Source organism: Scyliorhinus torazame, chromosome 16 (assembly GCF_047496885.1).
Source record: "Scyliorhinus torazame isolate Kashiwa2021f chromosome 16, sScyTor2.1, whole genome shotgun sequence".
NCBI classification, from domain to species: Eukaryota; Metazoa; Chordata; class Chondrichthyes; order Carcharhiniformes; family Scyliorhinidae; genus Scyliorhinus; species Scyliorhinus torazame.
In genome coordinates this window covers 151,922,500-151,944,810 of record NC_092722.1, presented here as the reverse complement: position 1 = coordinate 151,944,810, position 22,311 = coordinate 151,922,500, and the positions used below count along the sequence as shown (strand labels likewise).

The window sequence follows — 22,311 nt, the reverse complement described above, 5'->3', positions numbered from 1 at the left end:
CAATATTTGGGAAGTTGAAGTCACCCATGACTACTACCCTGTGACTTCTGCACCTTTCCAAAATCTGTTTCCCAATCTGTTCCTCCACATCTCTGCTTCTATTGGGGGGCCTATAGAAAACTCTCAACAAGGTGACTGTTCCTTTCCTATTTCTGACTTCAACTCATACTACCTCAGTAGGCAAATCCTCCTCGAACTGCCTTTCTGCAGCTCTTATACTATCTCTAATTAACAATGCCACCCCCCACCTCTTTTACCACCCTCCCTAATCTAATTGAAACATCTATAACCAGGAACCTCCAACAACCATTTCTGCCCCTCTTCTATCCAGGTTTCCGTGATGGCCACCACACCATAGTCCCAAGTACCGACCCATGCCTTAAGTTCACTCACCTTATTCCTGATGCTTCTTGCGTTGACGTATACACACTTCAACCCATCTCCGTGCCTGCAAGTACTCTTGTCAGTGTTACATTCCCCCCTGCCTCACTACACGCTTTGATGTTCTGAACATCGGCTACCTGAGTTCCTGGACTATAAATCCGGTTCCCATTCCCCTGCCAAATTAGTTTAAACCCTCCCGAAGAGTACGAGAAAACGTCCCTCCCAGGATATTGGTGCCCCTCTGGTTCAGATGCAACCCGTTCTGCTTGTACAGGTCCCACCTTCCCCAGAATGCGCTCCAATTATCCAAATACCTGAAGCCCTCCCTCCTACACCATTCCTGCAGCCACGTGTTCAACTGCACTCTCTCCCTATTCCTAGCCTCTCTCTCACGTGGCACTGGCAACAAACCAGAGATGACAATTCTGTCTGTCCTGGCTTTTAACTTCCAGCCTAACTTCCTAAACTCGTTTATTACATCCACACCCCTTTTCCTACCTAAGTATTTAGTACCAATGTGCACCATGACTTCTGGCTGCTCCCCCTCCCCCTTAAGGATCCTGAAGACATGATCCGAGACGTCACGGACCCTGGCACCCGGGAGGCAACAAACCATCTGAGAGTCTCGCCCATGCCCACAGAACCGCCTGTTTGTACCTCTCACTATTGAGTCTCCTATAACTAGTGCTCTCCTAATCTCCCCCCTTCCCTTCTGAGCCCCAGAGCCGGACCTCGTGCCAGAGACCCGGTCACTGCAGCCTACCCCTGCTAGGTAATTTCTCCCCCCCCCCCCCCCCCCCCAAACAGTATCCAAAGCGGTATACTTATTGTTGAGAAGAATGACCACGGGATTCCTGCACTGACTGCTTCCTCCTCTCCCCACCTCTAACTGTTACCCAGCTACCTTTGTTCTCAGGTGTAACTATGTCCCTGTAGCTTCTATCTATCACTCTCTCAGCTTCCCGAATGATCCTCGGTTCATCCAGCTCCAGCTCCAGTTCCCTAACACGGTCTGTGAGGAGCTGGAGATGGCTGCAATTCCCGCAGGTGAAGACCGCAAGGACACCGGTGGTCTCCCTTACCTCAAACATTCTGCAGCAGGAACATTCCACTGCCCTACCTGCCATCACCTCTACTTAGTCTCCCAGTAAAAAAGCACTGAGTGTTTTAAGGTTAGAGGAGGAGGGAGGGTGGGAGAGTGTCTCTGGTTTCCTCACCGTTCAAATTATACTGTTCATTTAGGTGTGCATTTAAATGGTAATGCGATATTGCTGTACAATGGTTTTGTTTTGCACTAATATCACAGTTATAGTTTAGATACAGTGGAATTTGTTAACTTTTGATTGGCACCACACACTTCTTAACATTATGATGGTGCCAAGACCACTTTGGGCAGCATGGTGGCACAGTGGTTAGCACTGCTGTCGCACAGCACCAGGGGACCCTGGTTCAATTCCAACCATGGGAATCCGACCTGTCTAGAATTTGCACATTCTCCCTGTGTCTACGTGGATTTCCTCCGGAGCTTCAGTTTCCTCCCACAGTCCAAATATAGGTTAGGTGGATTGGCCTTGCTAAATTGCCCCTTGGTGTCCAACGGTTAGGTGGGTTTATGGGCCTAGGTAGGGTACTCTTTCGGAGGGTCAGGGCAGACCTGTTGGGCCGAATGGTCATCACTGTAGGGATCCTATGATTCTAAACTTGTATGTCATTAATAACACTGCTTCAAGTAAGCACACTGTTTAGATATTTTATAGGTATTTAAAAATAAATTTGTAACTTTATTTCGCCCATATGGCTTCCCTCAAAATATGATGATTCAAGCTTGTTTACAATTAAATGGATACTACAGCACATCTAGTGTCTTGCCCTAGTAACTGTTCCACATGTGAATTATGACAGCATGTGCTGTTTGATAGTGGGTACATTGCACCTGAAACTAGTCTAATCCTTGCCTGATATTTTCACATGCGCAGTTTTCAGTATGAATGTGAGAATTATAGCAGATTGTATATTCACATATCATGATGTGTCAAAGGTATGTGGCTTATCCCACATTGCTGTCCTGCATATGTATCTATAGATATCAACTTCAGGAAAGCTTGTGAAAAGAGGTTGTGAAACAAGTATACTGACTGTTGATACACCTCTTGGAATTGCTGCTAACTGGTGATGAGTGTAGCTGCTTGGCAAGTTGTGTTTTACTAGTGGCTTGATGTATTTGTATTATGATATTTCTGTCTTGTGCCCCTTTACACCTATTATGTTTCTTCAATCAAATAACCTAGGCAATCTGTCCTCAGCCCCCTATCACCACACTGCACTCCAAAATGATTCACTGTTTGATATATAATGTGGGCCTGCAGTTATAAATGTGTTCCAGTTACTGCACAATAGTGAGAAGTTTTCTGAGTTAGAACCGTATACAATATATTTTAAAAATATTGTATTTGCATTTCCTGTCAGTTTTTTCCATTAGACAATATGTCTACTGATAATGGAAACTGCATTAATATACTTGCCTGGAATTGAGTCCTCCCATCAATAATGGACCTTACAGAACCACATTTTCAGTCCTTGTTGACTTTGGAGCTATGTACTAAAAATATATATGTTAAAAAGAACAAACTAAACACTAGTGGGACTTTATGTATGAATAAAGACATAATGGAACAACCGAGTGTTAAGAAAAAGGCATACATTAAGTATATAGATAGCAGAGGAAGAGGAATGCATGATAAGAGAAAATGTAAAAAGGTTAGAGAAGTCAAAAAAAACTATGAGGAAGGCAAAGAGGAACTATGAAATTAAATTATCAAGGAACACAAATCGAAATAATATATTTTACTGGTACATCAATAAGAAAGGAAGGTGGTAATGGGAATCAGACAATTAAGGGGTAGATAGATAATCCCACAGGGATATTTGGTGGGGTGGTGAATAATGAGGAGGATAACCTTAGATTATAGGAGGATGTAGGCGGGCTGGTCAGATGGAATTCAATCTGGATAAGTGTGAGGTGATGCACATGGGCAGAACAAACAAGGCAAGGTAATATACAAGTAACGGCAAGATCCTGGGATGCACCGAGAATCTGAGGGACCTTGGTGTACATTTGCACCGGTCCCTCAAGGTAGCAGGGCAGGTGGATAAAGTGGTTAAGAAGGCATATTTAGCCTTTAGCCGAGGCATATAGTTTTAAGAACAAGGAGGCTATGCTGGAACTGTAGAAAACATTGGTTAGGCTACAACTAGAATATTGTGTGCAGTTTTCAAATCCACGTTATAGGAGGGATGTGATAGCACTGGAAAGGGTGAAGAGGAGATTTACCAGGATGTTGCCTGGGCTGGAGTTTTTGTTATGAAGAGAGATTGGATAGACTGGGGTTGTTTTCCCTGGAGCAGAAGAATCTGAGAGGGGACATGATTGAGATGTATACAATTATGAGGGGCATAGATAGAAACATTTCCCCTTGGTGAAGGGATCAATGATCAGGAGCATAGATTTAAGGTAAGGGATAAATGACCAGGGGCATAGATTTAAGGTATGGAGCAGGTGGTTTAGAAGGGATGTGAAGAAAAACGTTTCTGGACGTAATCCAAGTCTGGAACTTTCTCATTAAAAGGGTGGTGGAGGCCGAGACCCTCATTAAAATTTAATAAGTATTTAGATGTGCATTAGCGATGCCAAGGCATGCAAGGCCAGGTGCTGGAAAGTGGGATTAGAATAGTTAGGTGGTTGCTTTGACTGGCCAAAGAGCCTTTTCTGTGCTGTAGACCTCTATTACTCTTTGTAACGATTGGAGAAATATTAAATTATGTTCTTTCAGTATTTATCAGGGCGATAAAACAGGTAGATGTTAAATAATGAGGTAAGTGCATTAAAAAGGAGGATGTATTGAATAAACTGAGGATTAAAAACCCGGTTGTGATGGATTGTGTCCGCATATTTTAAAATAATTACTACTCATTGAGTCATTAGAAAAAGTTGTAGTGCCAGCGGATGGCTGGTCTAATTGTGTTTAAGAAGAGGGATAGAATGTATCTATGCAATTATAGACCAGTCAGCCTAAGTCAGTGGCAGGAAAATTAATGGAAGCCTTCCTCAAGGAGAAAATAGAAGACAGTGACTGCTGAGAGCTGACCAGGCATCTGTAACACTTGGATAGGAAGTAGACAGTTTAGATGTGTCTGGATTTTCCAATGGCCTTTGATAAGGTAACATAGACTAATGAACAAAGTCAGAAATATGGAGTAAGGAGACCTGTGGCAAAATGGGTTGTTAATTGGCTTCAAAACACAAAGCAGAGAGTGGAAATAAAGGATAGTTATTTACAGAGGCAGAATTGTGGGAAGTTGGGTTCCACAAAGACCATTGCTGTTCACAATTTACATTAATGAATTGGACTTTGGAATCAAAAACACAATTTCCATATTTGCTGCTAACATCAAATTGTGGGGTTAATCAATACTAAGGAGGATTGCAAATTACAGGAGGGCATTAATAACATTGTAGAAAGGGTGAATAATTGACACATGAAGTTCAACACCGATAAATGTAGGATAAACAGGACATTTTTGTAGGGAGAATATGGATATCACTTATTGGGAGCTGCAAGTCTTGGTAGGGGGAGACAGTCAAAAGGATCTTGGAATACAAAATACATTAATCACTAAAAGGTGCGTCGCAGATTAGCAAGGTCATTTTTTAAAAAGCAAACCTAAACGCACGGTTTTATTTCTAGAGGGATAGAACTAAAAAGTAGGAAAATTATGATAAATCTGTATTGAACCTTGGTTAGACCACAATTGGGGTACAGTGTGCAGTTCTGATTGTTGTATTATAAAAATGTTATAGAGGCACTTGAAGGGACTACAGATGATACCAGGAACACATGGATATACATATATTGGAGCATTGACATGCAGAGGGATCTGGGCATTCAGGCCCATAGTTCTATGAAGTGGCAATGCAGATGGAGAAGGTGGTCAAGAAGGCATATGGCACGCTTGCCTTCATCGCCCAGGGCATTGAGCACAAGAGTTGGCAGGTCATGTTATAGTTGTATGAATCTTTAGTTAGGCCACATTTGGAATATTGCGTGCAGTTCGGGTCGCCATACTACCAGTACGACGTGGGTGCTTTAGAGAGAGTGTAAAGAAGGTTTAACCAGGATGTTGCCTGGTCTGGAGGGTGTTGGCTATGAGGAGAGGCTAAATAAACTTGGATTGTTTTCGTTGGCAAGACAAGGCTGAGGGGAGACCTGAATGAGGTCTACAAAATTACGAGAGGCATAGACAGGGTGAATAGTCAGAAGCTTTTTTCCCCAGAGTGGAAGACTCACTTACAAGGGGCACAGGTTCAAGGTGAGAGGGGGAAAGTTTAGGGGAGATGCAAGGGGAAAGTTTTTCACGCAGAGGGTGGTGGGTGCCTGGAGCATGTTGCCAATGGAGGTGATAGAGGCAGGCACAATAGCAACGTTTAAGATTTATCTTGATAGACACATGACTGGGTAGGGAATGGAGGGATATGGATCATTTGGGCAATAAGTAGTAGGTCTAAATAAGGAATCTGGATCGGTGCAGGCTTGGTGGGCCGAAGGACCTGTTCTTGTGCTCTAATGTTCTTTGTTCTACATATCGGGATAAAATTTGCAGGCTAGGTTTCTTTTGAAAAGCGCAGCTGAGTGATCTAATCGAGGTTGTTAAAATTATGGAAGCCTTTGAAAGAATGGATACAGAGAATATTTCCTGCTCTTGTGGAGAAGAGCATAACGAAAGGCCAATAATATAAGATATTGTCCAAGAAATCCGATTGGGAATACAGAAGAAATGTCATACTCAGATTGGTAAAAAAGTGAAACTCACTGCCACAGGTAGTGGCTAGAGCAAATAGTATATATGCATCTAAAGGGAAATTAGACAAGCATATGTGGGAAAAGGGAATAGATGGTAGATTTAGATGAGGAAAGATGAGAGCTGGTGTTTTATACTCAAATGGAGTATTAAACACCAGCATAACTGATTAGGCCAAAATGGCCTGTTTCTCTATCATGCATCCTATGCAACTATAACTTATAATTTAATTTTTGCTGCTGAGATTTGCAATATAGTGGAAATACACTTTGAGGGTCTCACAAAGGATTGTAGAACTTCATTATTTAGTAATATATAATGTTAAAAAATTCTAGTCGCAGTCCGATAAATCTAATACCAGTTTCAATTTAAAGTCCATGCCTGTCATTTACGACCTCCTCTATCATGAATTTGTTTACCTGGGCGAATGTAGTTTAATAATAATTTATTATCACAAGTAGGCTTACATTAACACTGCAATGAAGTTACTGTGAAAAGCCCCTAGTCACCGCATTCCAGCGCCTGTTCGGGTACACCGAGGGAGAATTCAATGTCCAATTTACCTAATATCACGTCTTTCGGGACTTGTGGGAGGAAACCCACACAGACACGTGGAGAACGTGCAGACTCCGCACAGACAGTGACCCAAGCCGGGAATCGAACCTGGGATCCTGGCGCTGTGAAGCCTTAGTGATAACCACTATGCTACCATACACTTAATCGTGGCTCAAGGCCCCAAAACTTCATTCATCCGCAATTTATAATGTTAAACTGTCACCTTTCCCACATCATTCGCACGTGCCGACACTGTGCAAGTTCATTGTTTGCGAGTTCACACCTTTTGAGAATTTGTGGGAACCGAAACCCTGCGAATGTATAAATAGAATGCTTAGTGACAAAACATTGTGGAATTCAATATGTTCTCAAGCACCTTTGCTTGTAGGGGAAAGTCTCTCTTTTCTGATGTTTGCTTGATTGTTCTTTATTTTGCTAATTAGTTGTGTACTTAACATGAAATATTCATTTAGCATTTATTTAACTTACTATGATTCTAGTTTTGTCCATAGAACTAAAAATTGTTAAGTCCCTAAAATATTTATAAAACCTTTGGTTCCATTTTGGTGACATTTTGCTAATGTGAAATATCTGGTACTTTTAAATTAGTAGCTGGCACAATCTACCCAGGGCCTAAAATAAAACGTATCAAGATGTGAAATACGTACAAATGTTTCGGAGAAATAAAATCAGATATTCAAATGTGGTTTATTTAAACCTGAAGTTCTTAATTTTAATTGTATTTACATCAAATATATTTAACCCTGTACAGTATAAAAAGGATAATGTTTTTAAAAATTAAGTTTAAAAGAACTATATTATATTTTTGAATATTGTGATTCGCAGCATGATAAAACATTCCTCAAGCCACTCTGTTCAATTTATTTTGTGTGATGTTTAAAGTTGGCAAATTATTTCATAAATTAGATCAGTGATGTGTCAACAGCTTTATCCTTTGGATCAATTAGTTAAATGTACCCACTATTTTATTTTATGGTGACAATGAATTGTAATTATAGGCATTTTGTTAAAATTAGAACATAAAGAAGTTGCTGAAGATACCATATAGCAAATCACACGTCAGCATGGGTGTTCATCGTGTTGGAAGGACTCTTCTACTTGATGAATTAGATATTCAGGAACTCTTTATGACTTCGTCCCAAGTAAGTGAAAGCTAACATTGTTCTCACTATGAATTTGCTTTCCTATTAAACCATGTATTGGTCCATATTGAGATAGTTCTTAATTTAATGGGTGTGCAAAAGGGAAAAGCTAATTGCTTACTACGGCTTACCTGCTGCATTTGGCAGGAATTGGACATATTTAATTGCATTTTCAATTAAGTACAAAATTTTGTACTTAACAACTACAGCAAAGAGATCCTAGTTAATTCTTTCTTTACACTTTGGACCTCTAGCCCTCCCACATACTTGAGGAAAGCTTTGTAGGTATCCTTTCTATACAACCCAGTAACTTGTTGCACAAATCAATATAAAGATAGTCTGGATTCCTTTAGAGTAGGGCAGTAGACCAAATTGGAAGAGATGCTAGTGAAACGCTGCTTAACCTGTAATGAGTGTTTTGGGCCTGGGATGTTCAGCATGGAAGAGGTAAAGGGGCAGGTGTTACACTTTCACCGATTGCATGGGAAAGTGCCATGGGTGATGGGAGAGGTACTGGGTATGGTGGAGGAGTGGACTAGATTATCTCGGATGGAACAGTCTCTGCGGAATGCTGACAGAGGGAGTGAAGGGAAGATGTGTTTGGTGGGTGGCATCACGCTGGAGTTGGCGAAAATGGCAGAGGATTATGCTTTGCATACGGAGGCTAGTGGATGAAATGTGAGAACGAGAGGGACTCCACAACCCTGTACTGGGAGGGAGGGGAGGGGGTGAGGGTGGTGGCATGGGAGATGGACCGCACACTGTTGAGGGCCCTGTCAACAACTGTAGTTGGGAAATCACAGTTGAGGAATGAGGAACTCATTTTCGAAGCACCATTTTGGAAACCACTGTCTGGATTCCTTTGCACTCCCTCCTCCATTTCCATCTTTGCTTTGCGAAAGTACTCTGATTTTAACCAACGATTTTCTAGTGATTGAATAAGTAACTGGCTATCACATAGAAGACAGAGGGTGGTGGTGGATGGAAAATTTTCAGACTGGAGACCAGTTACCAGTGGTGTACCGCAGGAATTTTTGTGATTTTTATAAATGACTTGGAGGAGGGGGCTGAAGGGTGGGTCAGTAAATTTGCTGATGACACCAAGATTGGTGGAGTAGTGGACGAGGTGGAGGGCTGTTGTAAGCTGCCAAGAGACATTGATAGGATGCAGAGCTGGGCCGGAAAATGGCAGATGGAGTTTAACCCTGATAAGTGCGAGGTGATTCATTTTGGTAGGACAAATTTGAATGCGGATTACAGGGTTCTGGAGAATGTGGAGGATCAGAGAGATCTTGGCGTTCATGTCCACAGATCTCTGAAGGTTGCCACTCAAGTGGATAGAGCTGTGAAGAAGGCCTATAATGTGTTAGCATTTATTAACAGGGAGCTTGAGTTTAAGAGCTGTGGGGTTATGCTGCAACTGTACAGGACCCTGGTGAGACCACATTTGGAGTATTGTGTGCAGTTCTGGTCACCTCACTATAGGAGGGGTGTGGAAGCATTGGAAAGGGTGCAAAGGAGATTTACCAGGATGCTGCCTTGTTTGGAGGGTAGATCTTGTGAGGAAAGGTTGAGAGAGCTAGGGCTTTTCTCTTTGGAGCGGAGGAGGATGAGAGGTGACTTAATAGAGGTTTATAAGATGATGAGGTGGATAGGTAGAGTGGACGTTCAGAGAGTATTTCCTCGGCTGGATGTAGCTGTTACAAGGGGCCATAACTATAAGGTTTGGGGTGGGAAATATAGGAGGGATGTCCGAGGTAGGTTTTTGACTTAGAGAGTGGTTAGGGTGTGGAATGGACTGCCTGCTGTGATAGTGGAGTCGGACACTTTAGGAACTTTCAAACGGTTATTGGATAGGCACATGGAGCACACCAGAATGACAGGGAGTGGGATAGCATGATCTTGGTTTCGGACAAAGCTAGGCACAACATCGAGGGCCGAAGGGCCTGTTCTGTGCTGCACTGTTCTATGATTCACCTAAGCAGTTAAATGTCCTTAACTTACTGATTTAAAACTTGTTCAGTATCGATATTTCAGGTTAACACCAAGGAAAAACCCATTAATTTTATTATTGACTACTTTAGTTATTTGTCACTTGGATTCAAAACTAGCTTTATTTAATGCTTATCTAATGTTTATTGCATTGCCTCATTGAGTTATTTAACCATGGGAATTTAACCATCAGTTGGATGACAGTCGGCGAAACTCTGCATGTATGTTTGTGTGCTAACTTGTCTGGTCATAAAGTGATGCAGGGCTGATTGCATAGCTCTTCACTGGCAGCTCCAATCCAGTTCAGTTAGGTGCCACAGGATACAAGGGGAAAGATCAAGTTGTTAGTGAACATTAGCTGAAGCATTTCTGTCACAACTCCAACTGAACTGTCAATTAACATAATATATAGTCTTTTTGTTATGTTTATACCTATGATGGATTGAAAGTATGATGTGGATGTAGAGTCTATACTGTCTGCAAATATTCATCACGATGGCCTTCAAGATAACCATGGCCTTGGAGATAGATTTTTCACTTTATTCTGAGGTTTTTCTGACTCAACTTCTCCATCATTTACCCAGGCAACTATTTTGGAGTCAGCCTAATTGACATAGCTTTGGTGATAGAATTGGCCCAGAAATTATGGGCAAAATAACGATAGATTTAATGTGTACAAGTTACTAGTGTGTAAATGGTCGATCAGTCTGCGATATGGAAGAGTACCCCTGTGAGCTGTGTAATTGCCACATATTTCTGGGGAGTTCACTATTAGCCTGTCAAAAACAGGACGTGGAGATGCCACAGTTGGACTGGGGTGAGCACAGTAAGAAGTCTTACAACACCAGGTTAAACTCCAACAGGTTTGTTTCTAATCACTGGCTTTCGGAGCACTGCACCTTCCTCAGGTGAATGAACAGGTAGGTTCCAGAAATATATATACAGACAAAGTCAAAGATGCAAGACGATGCTTTGAATGCGAGTCTTTGCAGGTAATTAAGTTTTACAGGTCCAAACGGAGCAACTGGAGAGAGGGATAATCACAGGTTAAAGAGGTGTGAATTGGCTCAAGCCAGGACAGTTGGTAGGATTTTGCAAGCCCAGGCCAGATGGTGGGGGGGTGAATGTAATGCGACATGAATCCAAGGTCCCAGTTCAGGCCGTACTCGTGTGCGGAACTTTGCTATAAGTTTCTACTCGGCGATTCTGCGTTGTCGCGCATCCTGAAGGCCGCCTTGGAGAACGCTTACCTGGAGATCAGAGACTGAATGCTCTTGACTGCTGAACTGTTCCCTGACTGGAAGGGAACATCCTGCCGATGGTCGCGCAATGTCCGTTCATCCGTTGTCGCAGCGTCTGCATGGTCTTGCCAATGTACCACGCTTCGGGACATCCTTTCCTGCAGCGTATAAGGTAGACCGAGTCGAATGCGTATGTACCATGTACCTGGTGGGTGGGGTTCTCGCGTGTAATGGTGGTACCCATGTCGATGATCTGGCACGTCTTGCAGAGATTGCCACGGCAGGGTTGTGAGGTATCGTGGTCGCTGTTCTGAAGGCTGGGTAGGTTGCTGCAAACAATGGTTTGTTTGAGGTTGCGTGGTTGTTTGAAGGCAAGTAGTGTGGGTGTGGGAATGACCTTGGCAAGATGTTTGTCTTCATCGATGACGTGTTGAAGGCTGCGAAGAAGATTCTACGCTTTGGGGAAGTACTGGATGATGAAGGGTGCTCTGTCGGTTGTGTCCCGTGTTTGTCTTCTGAGGAGGTTGGTGCGTTTTTTTGCTGTGACGCGTTGGAACTGTCGCTCGATGAGTTGAGCTCCATATCCCGTTCGTACAAGGGCACCTTTCAGCGTCTGTAGATGCCTGTTACGTTCCTCCTCGTCGGTGCAGATCCTGTGTATGCGGAGGGCTTGTCCATAGGGGATGGCTTCTTTAATGTGCTTAGGGTGGAAGCTGGAGAAGTGGAGCATCATGAGGTTATCCATGGGCTTGCGATAAAGCCAAGTACTGAGGTGACCGTCCTATACGGAGATGAGTGTGTCCAAGAATGCAACCAGTTTTGGAGAGTAGTCCATGGTGAGTCTGATGGTGTGATGGAACTTATTGATGACATCGTGTAGTCATTTCAGTGATTCTTCGCCGTTTGTCCAAAGGAACAAAATGTCAGCATTATATCTGGTGTATAACATTGGTTGAAGATCCTGTGCGGTGAGGAGGTCTTGTTCAAAGTTGTGCATGAAGATGTTGGCATATTGAGATGCGAATTTGGTCCCCATGGCTGATGCGTGTGTCTGGATGAAGAACTTGTTGTCGACGGTGAAGATGTTGTGATCCAGAATGAAGCGGATAAGTTGCAGAATTGCGGCTGGAGATTGGCAGTTGTCGGTGTTGAGTACTGAGGCTGTTGCAGCAATGCCGTTGTCATGGCAGATGCTGGTGTAGAGTGCCGAGACGTCCATTGTGAGGAGGAATGTTCCTGGTTCAACTGGTCCATGGGTACTGAGTTTATGCAAGAAGTCCGTCGTATTGCGACAAAAGCTGGGCGTTCTTGTACGATTGGTTTCAAGATGCTCTCGATATAGCCAGAGAGGTTCTCACACGGTCCCATTGTCTGATACGAGAGGACGGCGTGGTGTGTTGGCCTTGTGTAATTTCAGGAGGCAGTACGAGGGATGAGAGGGCGTAAGGTGCTCTGAAGGTCTGGATCCAAGGTATTAATCAGTCTGTTGATTTGGCGGGTGTGTTCCTTGGTCGGATCTGAGGGTAACTGTCGTAGTGTTCCTGGTTGTTGAGTTGTCGTTACACTTCTTTGCAGTAGTCCGTTCTGTTCAGAATGACGGTGGTCCCTTCTTTGTCTGCTGGTTTGATGACAATGTTGTGGTTGGTCTTGAGAGCGCGATGGCGTTGCGTTGTGGTTTTTAAAAAAATAATAATTTTTATTAAAGGTTTTCATAAAATATCAAGAACAAAATGAGAAAGAAAAAAGAACCCAACAGGGTTAAGTACAAAACACAATCTAAAAAAGCAACCCCCCCAAACCCCCCCCTGTACATAAATAATAAATTAACATTAACACCCCGACTTAACACAACAGGTGTATACACCCCCTCAGACCCTTCCAGTGTAAATAACATAAACAAAAATAAAGTAAACCCCCCCCACCCCCCGAGCTGCTGCTGCCATTGACCAATGTCTATCGTTCTGCCAGGAAGTCTAAGAACAGTTGCCACTGCCTAAAGAACCCTTGTACTGACCCTCTCAAGGCAGATTTCACCCCCTCCAATTTAATGAACCCTGCCATATCGCTGATCCAGGATTCCACGCTTGGGGGCCTCGCATCTTTCCACTAAAGGAGAATCCTTCGCCGGGCTACCACGGACACAAAGGCCAGAATTCCGGCCTCTTTCGCCTCCTGCACTCCCGGCTCCTCTGCCACCACAAATATTGCGAGCACCCAGCCCGGTCTGACCCTGGATCCTACCACTCTCGACACCGTCCTCGCTACGGCCTTCCAAAATTCCTCCAGCGCTGGGCATGCCCAGAACATATGGGTGTGATTTGCTGGGCTCCCTGAGCACCTAACACACCTGTCCTCACCCCCAAAGAACCAGCTCATCCTTGTCCCGGTCATGTGTGCCCTGTGCAGCACCTTAAACTGTATGAGGCTGAGCCTCGCGCACGAAGAGGAAGAATTCACCCTCCCTAGGGCATCTGCCCACGTCCCCTCTTCGATCTCCTCTCCCAACTTCTCCTCCCATTTACCTTTCAACTCCACCACCGAGGCCTCCTCCTCCTGCATCACCTGGTAAGTTTCCAAGATCTTCCCCACTCCCACCCACCCCCCCGAGAGCACCCTGTCCTGTACTGTGTGTGGCAGTAGCCGCGGGAATTCCACCACCTGCCGTCTGGCAAACGCCCTTACCTGAAGGCGTTCCCCGGGGGGAGCCCGTACTTCTCCTCCAGCTCACCCAAGCTCGCGAACTTCCCGTCCACAAACAGGTCTCCCAACTTTCGTATCCCTGCCCTGTGCCACCCCGAAAACCCTCCACCTGTTATTCCTGGGGCGAACCGGTGGTTGCCCCGCAATGGGGTCCACGCTGAGGCCCCAACTTCCCCCCCATATGGCGCCTCCACTGCCCCCAAATTTTGAGGGCCGCCACCACCACCGGGCTCGTGGTATACCTCCTTGGGGGGAGCGGCAGCGGCGCCGTTGCCAGCGCCCCCAGATTCGTACCCACACAGGACGCCCCCTCCATCACCCACTTGCGCACCATTGTCGCATTGGCGGCCCAGTAGTACCCACAGAGGTTGGGCAGCGCCAGCCCCCCCTCTACTCCGCTCCAGGAACACCCTTCTCACCCTCTGAGTCCCTCGCGCCCACACAAACCCCATTATATTCCTGTTAACCCGCCTGAAAAAAGCTTTCGGGATAAACACGGGGAGGCACTGGAACAGGAACAAAAACCTTGGGAGCACCGTCATTTTGATTGACTGCACCCTACCCGCCAAGGACAGCGGCAACGCTGCCACCTCTTGAACTCCTCCATTTGCTCCACCAGCCTTGTAAAGTTAAGCCTATGTAGGGCCCCCCAGCTCCTGGCCACCTGGACCCCCAAATATCTGAAGCTCCTCTCCGCCCTTTTTAGTGGGAGCTCGCCAATCCCCCTCCCCTGGTCCCCTAGCTGAACTACGAACAGCTCGCTCTTCCCCATGTTGAGCTTGTACCCCGAAAAGCCCCCGAATTCCCTAAGGATCCTCATTACCTCTGGCATTCCTCCCACCGGGTCCACCACTTACAGCAGCAGGTCGTCCGCATAAAGCGACACCCTATGCTCTTCCCCACCCCGCACCAACCCCCTCCAGTTCCTGACTCTCGGGTTCAATCGCCAGTGCGAAGAGCAGGGGGGACAGGGGACACCCCTGTCTCGTCCCTCGGTGCAACCGAAAGTACTCGCCCACCTCCCCCGCCGACTAGCCATGACCCCTCCTCGGCCAGCCACTCGCCCGCACCCCACACCCGGCCTGATCCCCACAGCGGCATACCCCCCCCAATCTCGCTCCAGCTCCTCCCTTGACCTTAGCAGCAGCAACTCGATCCCCCACCCCCCGGCTAGGACCCATCCTAGCTGGTTTACTCCTCTTCCTCCTCCCCCCCCCCCCCCCCCAATCCCCCATTGCACTTCCGCAAGTCAGCTGACTCCTGCTGACCCCGGCCACTCCCGCCTCCCCTTCGACTCCTCCCATTGTGTGGCACACTCTCTTCTCCCGCTCCCCATCCACAGGCTCTCCCCCTCCCCCTCCGTTCTAAGAGCGGGAAACAATCCTCGCTTCCCCGCCCCCCTGCCCAGTCTTTGGCGTGGGAAAAAGCCCGCGCTCTCAACCTATCAGGCCCCGCCACCAACCAAAACTGTGCCCAACCCGCCCCATACACCCTCCCAACCTGAAAGAGAAAAACACTAAGAAAAAGAAACCCAAAACAATGCAAAGGGCCCCCCCGAACTAAAAATAGGCATGACATCCACCGCAGTCTCCAATCGCCCATCCCGACCCTCAATCTGTGTCCAACTTCTCGGCCTGAACAAAGGCCCACGCCTCCTCCGGAGACTCAAAATAATGGTGCCGGTCCTTGTAGGTAACCCACAGTCGCGCCGGCTGCAACATGCCAAACTTCACCCCCTTCCTGTGCAGCACCGCCTTCGCTCGATTGTACCCGGCCCCCCTCTTCGCCACCTCCGCACTCCAGTCCTGATATATCCGAACCTCCGCATTCTTCCACCTGCTGCTCCTCTCCTACTTGGCCCACCTGAGCGCACACTCCCGATCGACGAACCGATGGAACCGCACCAGCACCGCCCGCGGAGGCTCGTTAGCCTTGGGCCTCCTCGCCAACACTCTATGGGCACCTTCCAGCTCCAGGGGCCCCTGCAAGGACCCCACTCCCATCAGCGAGTTCAACATGGTGACCACATAGGCCCCCACGTCCGGCCCCTCCGGGAGGCCCAGAATCAGCAGATTCTTCCGCCTCGACTGATCCTCCGTCTCCTCGAACCACTCCTGCCATTTCTTGTGGAGCCTCGTGCGCCTCCACCTTTACTGCCAGGCCTAAGATCTCGTCCTCATTGTCAGAGATCTTTTGTCGAGCCTCTCGGATTGCCACCCCCTGGGCCTTCTGTGTCTCCAGCAGCTTATCAATAGAAGCCTTCATCGGCTCTAGCAGGTCCGTTTTAATCTCTCTGAGGCAGAGCTGGATACCCTCCTGTTGCTCCTCCGCCCACTGCCTCCACGCTGCCTGGTCTCCGCCCGCTGCCATTTTGTCCTTCCCTCCCTTCTTCTGGTCCACCACCACCTTTTTTGTCGCCTAGTTAAAGCCATATACTGACTGGGAGCTATTAACTCCTTCCCACACCGGGAAACGTCAAAAAAGTGCCCTTGGGGGCCCTGAAAAGAGCCCTAATGTCCATTTCTGCGGGAGCCGCCGAATGTGCGACTTAGCTTCGCATAGCCGCAACCGGAACTCTCGAGAGGGAATCCTTTTGGCAGTGTTCGCGTCACCAATCTGCCCCCAAAAGTCTGTGGAAACTACTGAAAAAGGTCTGAGAGTCCGTTCCAGACGGGAGCTGCCGAATGCGCGACCTACTCCTCCATGGCCACCACCAGAAGCCTCGTCCCCGCTTCTTCAATGGCCTTGGTAGATCTTTTCACAGTTGTTCCCTCTGCTGCTAGAATTCACCTTTAATAGAGGCCCTTAAGTCAGCTTGCAGCTTTAAGCTTGCCCTTCCCCCGCCTGCATGCTGGAAGAGGCCCCTCTCTCCCCTGCAGTTACAGCCAAATCTTTTACTGTTTCTGCCGGGTCTGGTAACCAAAAGACATACCATTCCTGGGGGCCACTGTCAGGGGAATGTTGCAGTCTCCTTCCCACACCGGGAAATGTCAAACAAATGCCGTGGGGGCCCTGTAAAAGAGCCCAAAAGTCCATTCTTGGTGTGCATATAGGTGGCGTGTTTTATTTGCTGTACAGCTACATAGGGGCCAGGAAACCTGGTGGTTAAAAATAGGCAGGAACGACTGTCACTTCAAGGTGAATGCATTTTACAAGTTTCCTTGAGAGCCAGAAAGTTAAGGAATTTTTCCCTGGCCTCTGATGTTTTTGTCCTTCTGATTCTGGCCTCTCTATATTCCAACATGCCATGATTTTGGCCTTGCCCTTCCTTTCTGCACTCCCGACTGCATCCCCAGACTCGATTAGCTCCCTCTCCAAGCTCTGACCCTACCTGTGGTCTTCTGTCATCGGTCTTCCTGTCTGGCAACTAGCTAGGCTGGTGGTTCAAAGGAATTGCAATACTTAGCGTTTTGCTGCAGCAATTGAAGTTACAGCAAATAATATTGCAGAAAAGCTTTTGCTTTCGACAACCTAACTCTGGGAGAGAAAGTGCCACCAAAAGGTTAAATTTTATGGTGTGTGAGGTAGGGTCGTTTCTGAATCCGAGATTTATAAAATTATTCATTTTGGGACTGTAGCTTTGAATTTAGGTAAACTGAAAGAGTTATGTGACCTGTTATGGAATCTGCTTGGAAGAGTCATCCAGACTCGATGTTAGCTCTGTTCTCTCTCCACATTCTGTCAGACCTGCTGAGATTTTCCAGCATATTCTGTTTTTGTTTCGGATTCCAACATCCGCAGTAATTTACTTTTTTATTATGGCTATAAGTCTGAATGGTTTAATTGTTAGGGATCAAGGGAAGATCTGGATTGTTTTGGAGAAGAAGGTACGCGATATTTATGGTTAGAGACGATGGCAGCTTCTGAGCACTGGTACCAGGACCCCTTATCCGGTGTCTGAAAATCCAGAAGAAACCAAAAACCAGCTACATTCGAAGCTGATGCCCTGGGTAGCAATTTGAATAAAACCACTTTATTCTTTATTTTTCATACTTTATCTATTATAAGTACATACTAGGCCTGGGATCCAGAATCCGTAAAATCTCCAAATCTGTCACAGGTCCCAAAAAACTGTTATAGACATTCGATTTAAACAGTAATTTTGGATACTGATCATTTACTGCTAAGATGAAGGAAGCTGGGATCAAAGATAGCTAATTATCAATTCTACCTAATGTGTATTACGTCATGGAGAAAACGGCAGAGGAAGCCATTTTTTTAAAAAAAATTTAATTTAAGAGTACCCAATTATTTTATTTTTTTCAATTAATGGACAATTTAGCATGGCCAATCCACCTAACCTACACATCTTTGGGTTGTGGGGGTGAAACCCACGCAGACATGGGGAGAATGTGCAAACTCCACACAGACAGTGACTCAGGGCCGGGATTCGAACCCAGGTCCTCAGTGCCGCAGTCCCAGTGCTAACCACTGTGCCACATGCAGTCCAGAGGAAGCCATTTTTGAAATCCGACTACGTGCTTCCCTGCAAATCAATGAACTTGACAGACAGCAGTTGGTTTGGTATGGTCGGCTGTCATCTGAGAGCAAGTGAGCAGGAGACAAAGGCAACCAGGAGAAAATACTAATTCCGTTGTTCATCAATCTGAATGTAGATGAGTGATTGTGTTCAGATTGAAAACTGGGTTTGTGAACATTTAAAGGAGGCTGGAAGATTTGCCTAGCTAGGGGCTAGAGAGAAGGAGTCTGCAATGTAATTCTCACATTGAAAGTCAGTTCTGGGATCAAAGGTTACCAGATGGGAAAGTAAATAGGAAGCTTGCCATCAGGAACTGAAAATTTAAGACTTGCTCCTGGAGGATGAAGTGTCAACTTCAGGTACAGTGTAACATGTAACTATTAGCGGTAGATTTTCGGTCGTGCTAAAAGTTAAATGGGGAATCTTTTTTTCTGTAGTTAAAAGTACAAGTTGCCTGCAGAGAGAGTAGTGTTTAGTCAAGAGCGACTTTATTTTTAGTGATTCGTCATTCAGTTCAGTAAAAGTTTAAAATGTGAAATCTTCATGTGTTATTTTCAGCTATAAATTGAAAGTTCAAATTTTTTTTTAAAAGTTATCAGGCTCTCCAGTGAAAATAATTTGCATAGCTAAAGTTTCACCAAATTTTGTTATTTCTTAAAATATCTAATAATTTAAACATTTCACTACTTTGAAAACTAAAATGTTAAATTTAAATGTTGGTAGCATTTTTCTCCTAGTCAAACACCATCTTGATTGGGTAGGGTATTCTGCACCTAGGCGTAATAACAGTACTGTCTTATGATGTGGCAGAGAACTGTCTTTGGGTGTTTAAACTCTAGATAGTCGATGGCAATGGCAACATCCTTTCATCTGCATAAGATGATTGATTTGTAGCAACTCTCGATACTGTTAAAGTAATTCTATAATTCACTTCAATGCCATCCAACAATACTACGGGAACAACCAGTTATTTTTTGTGTATGAAACTGCATTGTATTTTTCTGTGATGCAAACCTAATGGGAGAGGGACTGCAAAGAATAGAGTACCTAGAGTACTGCATGCTGTTTTGGTATCCTTATTTAAGGAGGAATATACTTACAGAGCAGGTTCACTGCATCGATTCCTGGAATTAAGGGAATGTTTTATGAGGAAAGGTTGAGCAAATTAGGCCTATACTCATGGAATTTAGGTGAGAGGTGCTCTGATTAAAACTGGGCTTGACAAGGTAGCCCCTGAGAGGATGTTTGCCCTCCTAGGGGAATCTAGAACTAAGGGCATATATTTTAGGAACAAGTTTCTTCTCCGAGGGTAGTTAGTTTTTTGTTGTCATCCCCATAGAGACCAGAAACCGTTTTAAATAGAAATTTGAATTTCCAGTTATTAACCAAAAAGGATGTGTTAACTGAGACTCTCGCTCTAGTTGATTAATAGATAGAACACCTTTAACATTGAGTCAAATTTTGGGATGGCATGGTAGCACAGTGGCTAGCACAGTTGCTTCACAGCTCCAGGGTCCCAGGTTTGATTCCTGGCTTGGGCCACTGTCTGCGTGGGTTTCCTCCGGGTGCCCCGGTTTCCTCCCACAGTCCAAAGATGTACAGGTTAGGTGGATTGGCTATGCTAAATTTCCCTTAGTGTCCAAAAAGGTTGGTGGGGTTACTGGTGGTGGTGTGGGCTTAAGTAGGTACTCTTTCCAAGGGCCGGTGCAGACATGATGGGCCAAATGGCCTCCTTCACTGTAAATTCTATGATTCTATGAAAGCACTTTATTAAACACAATATAAAAATCCCAATGCTTATCACTACTACAAGAGAGGTTCTATCATACACTATCAAAGGCACTAGCACTGTAGGTTCTTAAGCATAGGTTCAACTGTTGATACTTATCTAATAGCGTTTAGTGGACCTGTGAAGCCTTCACCATCCAATCACATTGCCAAGACACAAAAGGGATCAGACTCTGTGTTCAAGCTGGAGGCTTGAGGTGGTCTTCTGCGATTGTTCTTCCTCGAAGTTTTGTATACCGTGGTCACTTCTGAGTTGATATTTATATCTTTCTTGGAAGTGTGTGTCCGATCACATACATAGATTCCTACACTTAAATGATGACCATCTCCCATTTCATTGGACAGACCACAATAAATGCTAATGTTTTTGGCCCGCTATATTTCACGCCCACTTATCTCTCAGCCTTCCAGTTCCTAGGTGATCGTTCTCATACAAGCTGTATCCATCTCTCACCTCTGGCACCTTTTCTTGATAATGATCAATCTCGCAGTCGAGGGCCCCCATCTGTTGTCCTGTTTCCAAATCTTCATACTCGGCTCTTAATGTCTCTAGTTTCTTCAGAGTCTCTCTTACTTGCCCACATTTCCCAGCATGCTTAGTGTCCCTTTTACTTGGCCATTTTCCCAGCAGGCTTTGGGTCAGGGCCACAGATGACACAACAAAATCTGACATTTAAAATAACTAATGTATCAGTGATTAAAGACAAAACACTATTAATGAAACACTTCTTTTCCCGTGAGCAACTTATACTTTAAACAACCAAACAGAGTTTGCCCTTTTCTGTTTTTGCTGACAACCCAATTTTTTAAAACTCCGTCTCTGATGTAGACGTCCAATATTCTGGAATCAATCAATCAATTTTTCACAGCTGCCAAGGATTTATTTCTTTCCTTTTACAATGCCAACTTCCACCGTTAGCTTTCCCTGGGGATTCTCCCACTAGCTTAAGCTAGGCAAACCCAGTAGCAGTGTTTCAATTCTTTACTAAGTAGATTTTCGAACGGGACACAAGCTCCTACCCACATTCTGCGTGGTGATGTTGCTCTTTCTAGCTTTATTCTATTTGCTCTGTTTCGGTCATCTTTGCTCATGAGTCGCCAGGTATCTTTATGATACCGCCACGTGGTTCAAGTTTAGGTTATGATTAATAACACAGCACATCGCTTAGTAAGGATTAAAACAACGGTCATTTATTATATACAACAAGCAATATTAATACCCTAATACTACTTTCTATACAATAAACCTATCACTACTGGCCAATACTTAACTTAGGAAGAGCCCACCAGGTCAGGGAAACGAATGGCTTGCCCAATCAAATCTGGCCCGCGGGATTCAAAAGGCTGCCACAGGTCGGTGGCTAGGTGTCTCTATCGGATAGCGATCGTTGGATTCACACTTACAGTGGCCGGTGGCTGGTCTTGTGAAGGTCTCGAGCAGGCGAAGATGAGAGAGAGAGAGTGATCTGAACTTGGACCTTTACTTTTATAGGGCCCAGGGGCTTCCCGCCTCCCGGGGCGGCCTTTGACCCCGAGTCCCAAGTGATTGGATTCTGTCCCCAGTCTCTGGGGTCGATGTGTCCAATGGTGAGGCGATTCCTCGATTGGGGGGTGGTCGCTCACCTGTCTTTGTTTCGGCCACTGCAGGCGCTGACAGGTCTGGCCCGGTATTCAATTGCTAATATGTTGCAATTGTTCCCGGGGATAGCCGATTTAACTGTGGATGTCTGAGTTGATTAGGTGTAAACCGTCCTGAATGAAACTGCGGATACCTGGGTTGAAGGGCTGTTGATAGCCCTGAGTATCGATCTGGGCTACGTTCCCAGAGCTGAATATGAAAACCTGTCTGCAGCTGCCTGCCTGTGTCTTCTTGGCTGCTTTTCCCAGCAGTCTTTCGGGTTAGCCATTTTAAACTGGGTTTTGGCCAGATTAATCGGAATGCAGCCATTTTACATGGCTACAGTGACCGACAGTCAGCATTTTTCCTGATTAAGATGCAGGCTCGGCCAACATCTATCTTTTGCTCTTCCACTCCCAGGTGGCTGAATATCACTCGACCAAAAAACTACAACTATTCATCTATCTTTGATACCTCTGGGCTTATTAGGAAAGTCTGATTTCAAAATGGCTTTGTCTACACACTTGCCCTGTA

At 45.4% G+C, this 22,311-nt stretch overlaps 1 protein-coding gene across 3 annotated transcripts in view; it reads left to right on the top strand.

Moving 5' to 3' along the window:
• Nucleotides 1–22,311, top strand: part of edrf1 (erythroid differentiation regulatory factor 1) — a 127,339-nt gene that overhangs the window by 26,424 nt on the left and 78,604 nt on the right. For 2 of the 3 annotated variants that reach the window (XM_072479223.1, XM_072479222.1), the window contains exon 4: nt 7,833–7,958. In XM_072479223.1, coding sequence (XP_072335324.1) covers nt 7,833–7,958 — 126 coding nt within the window. Of the gene's footprint in view, nt 1–7,814; nt 7,959–22,311 lie in introns of all 3 variants that reach the window. The other variant, XM_072479224.1, reaches the window with a different exon arrangement.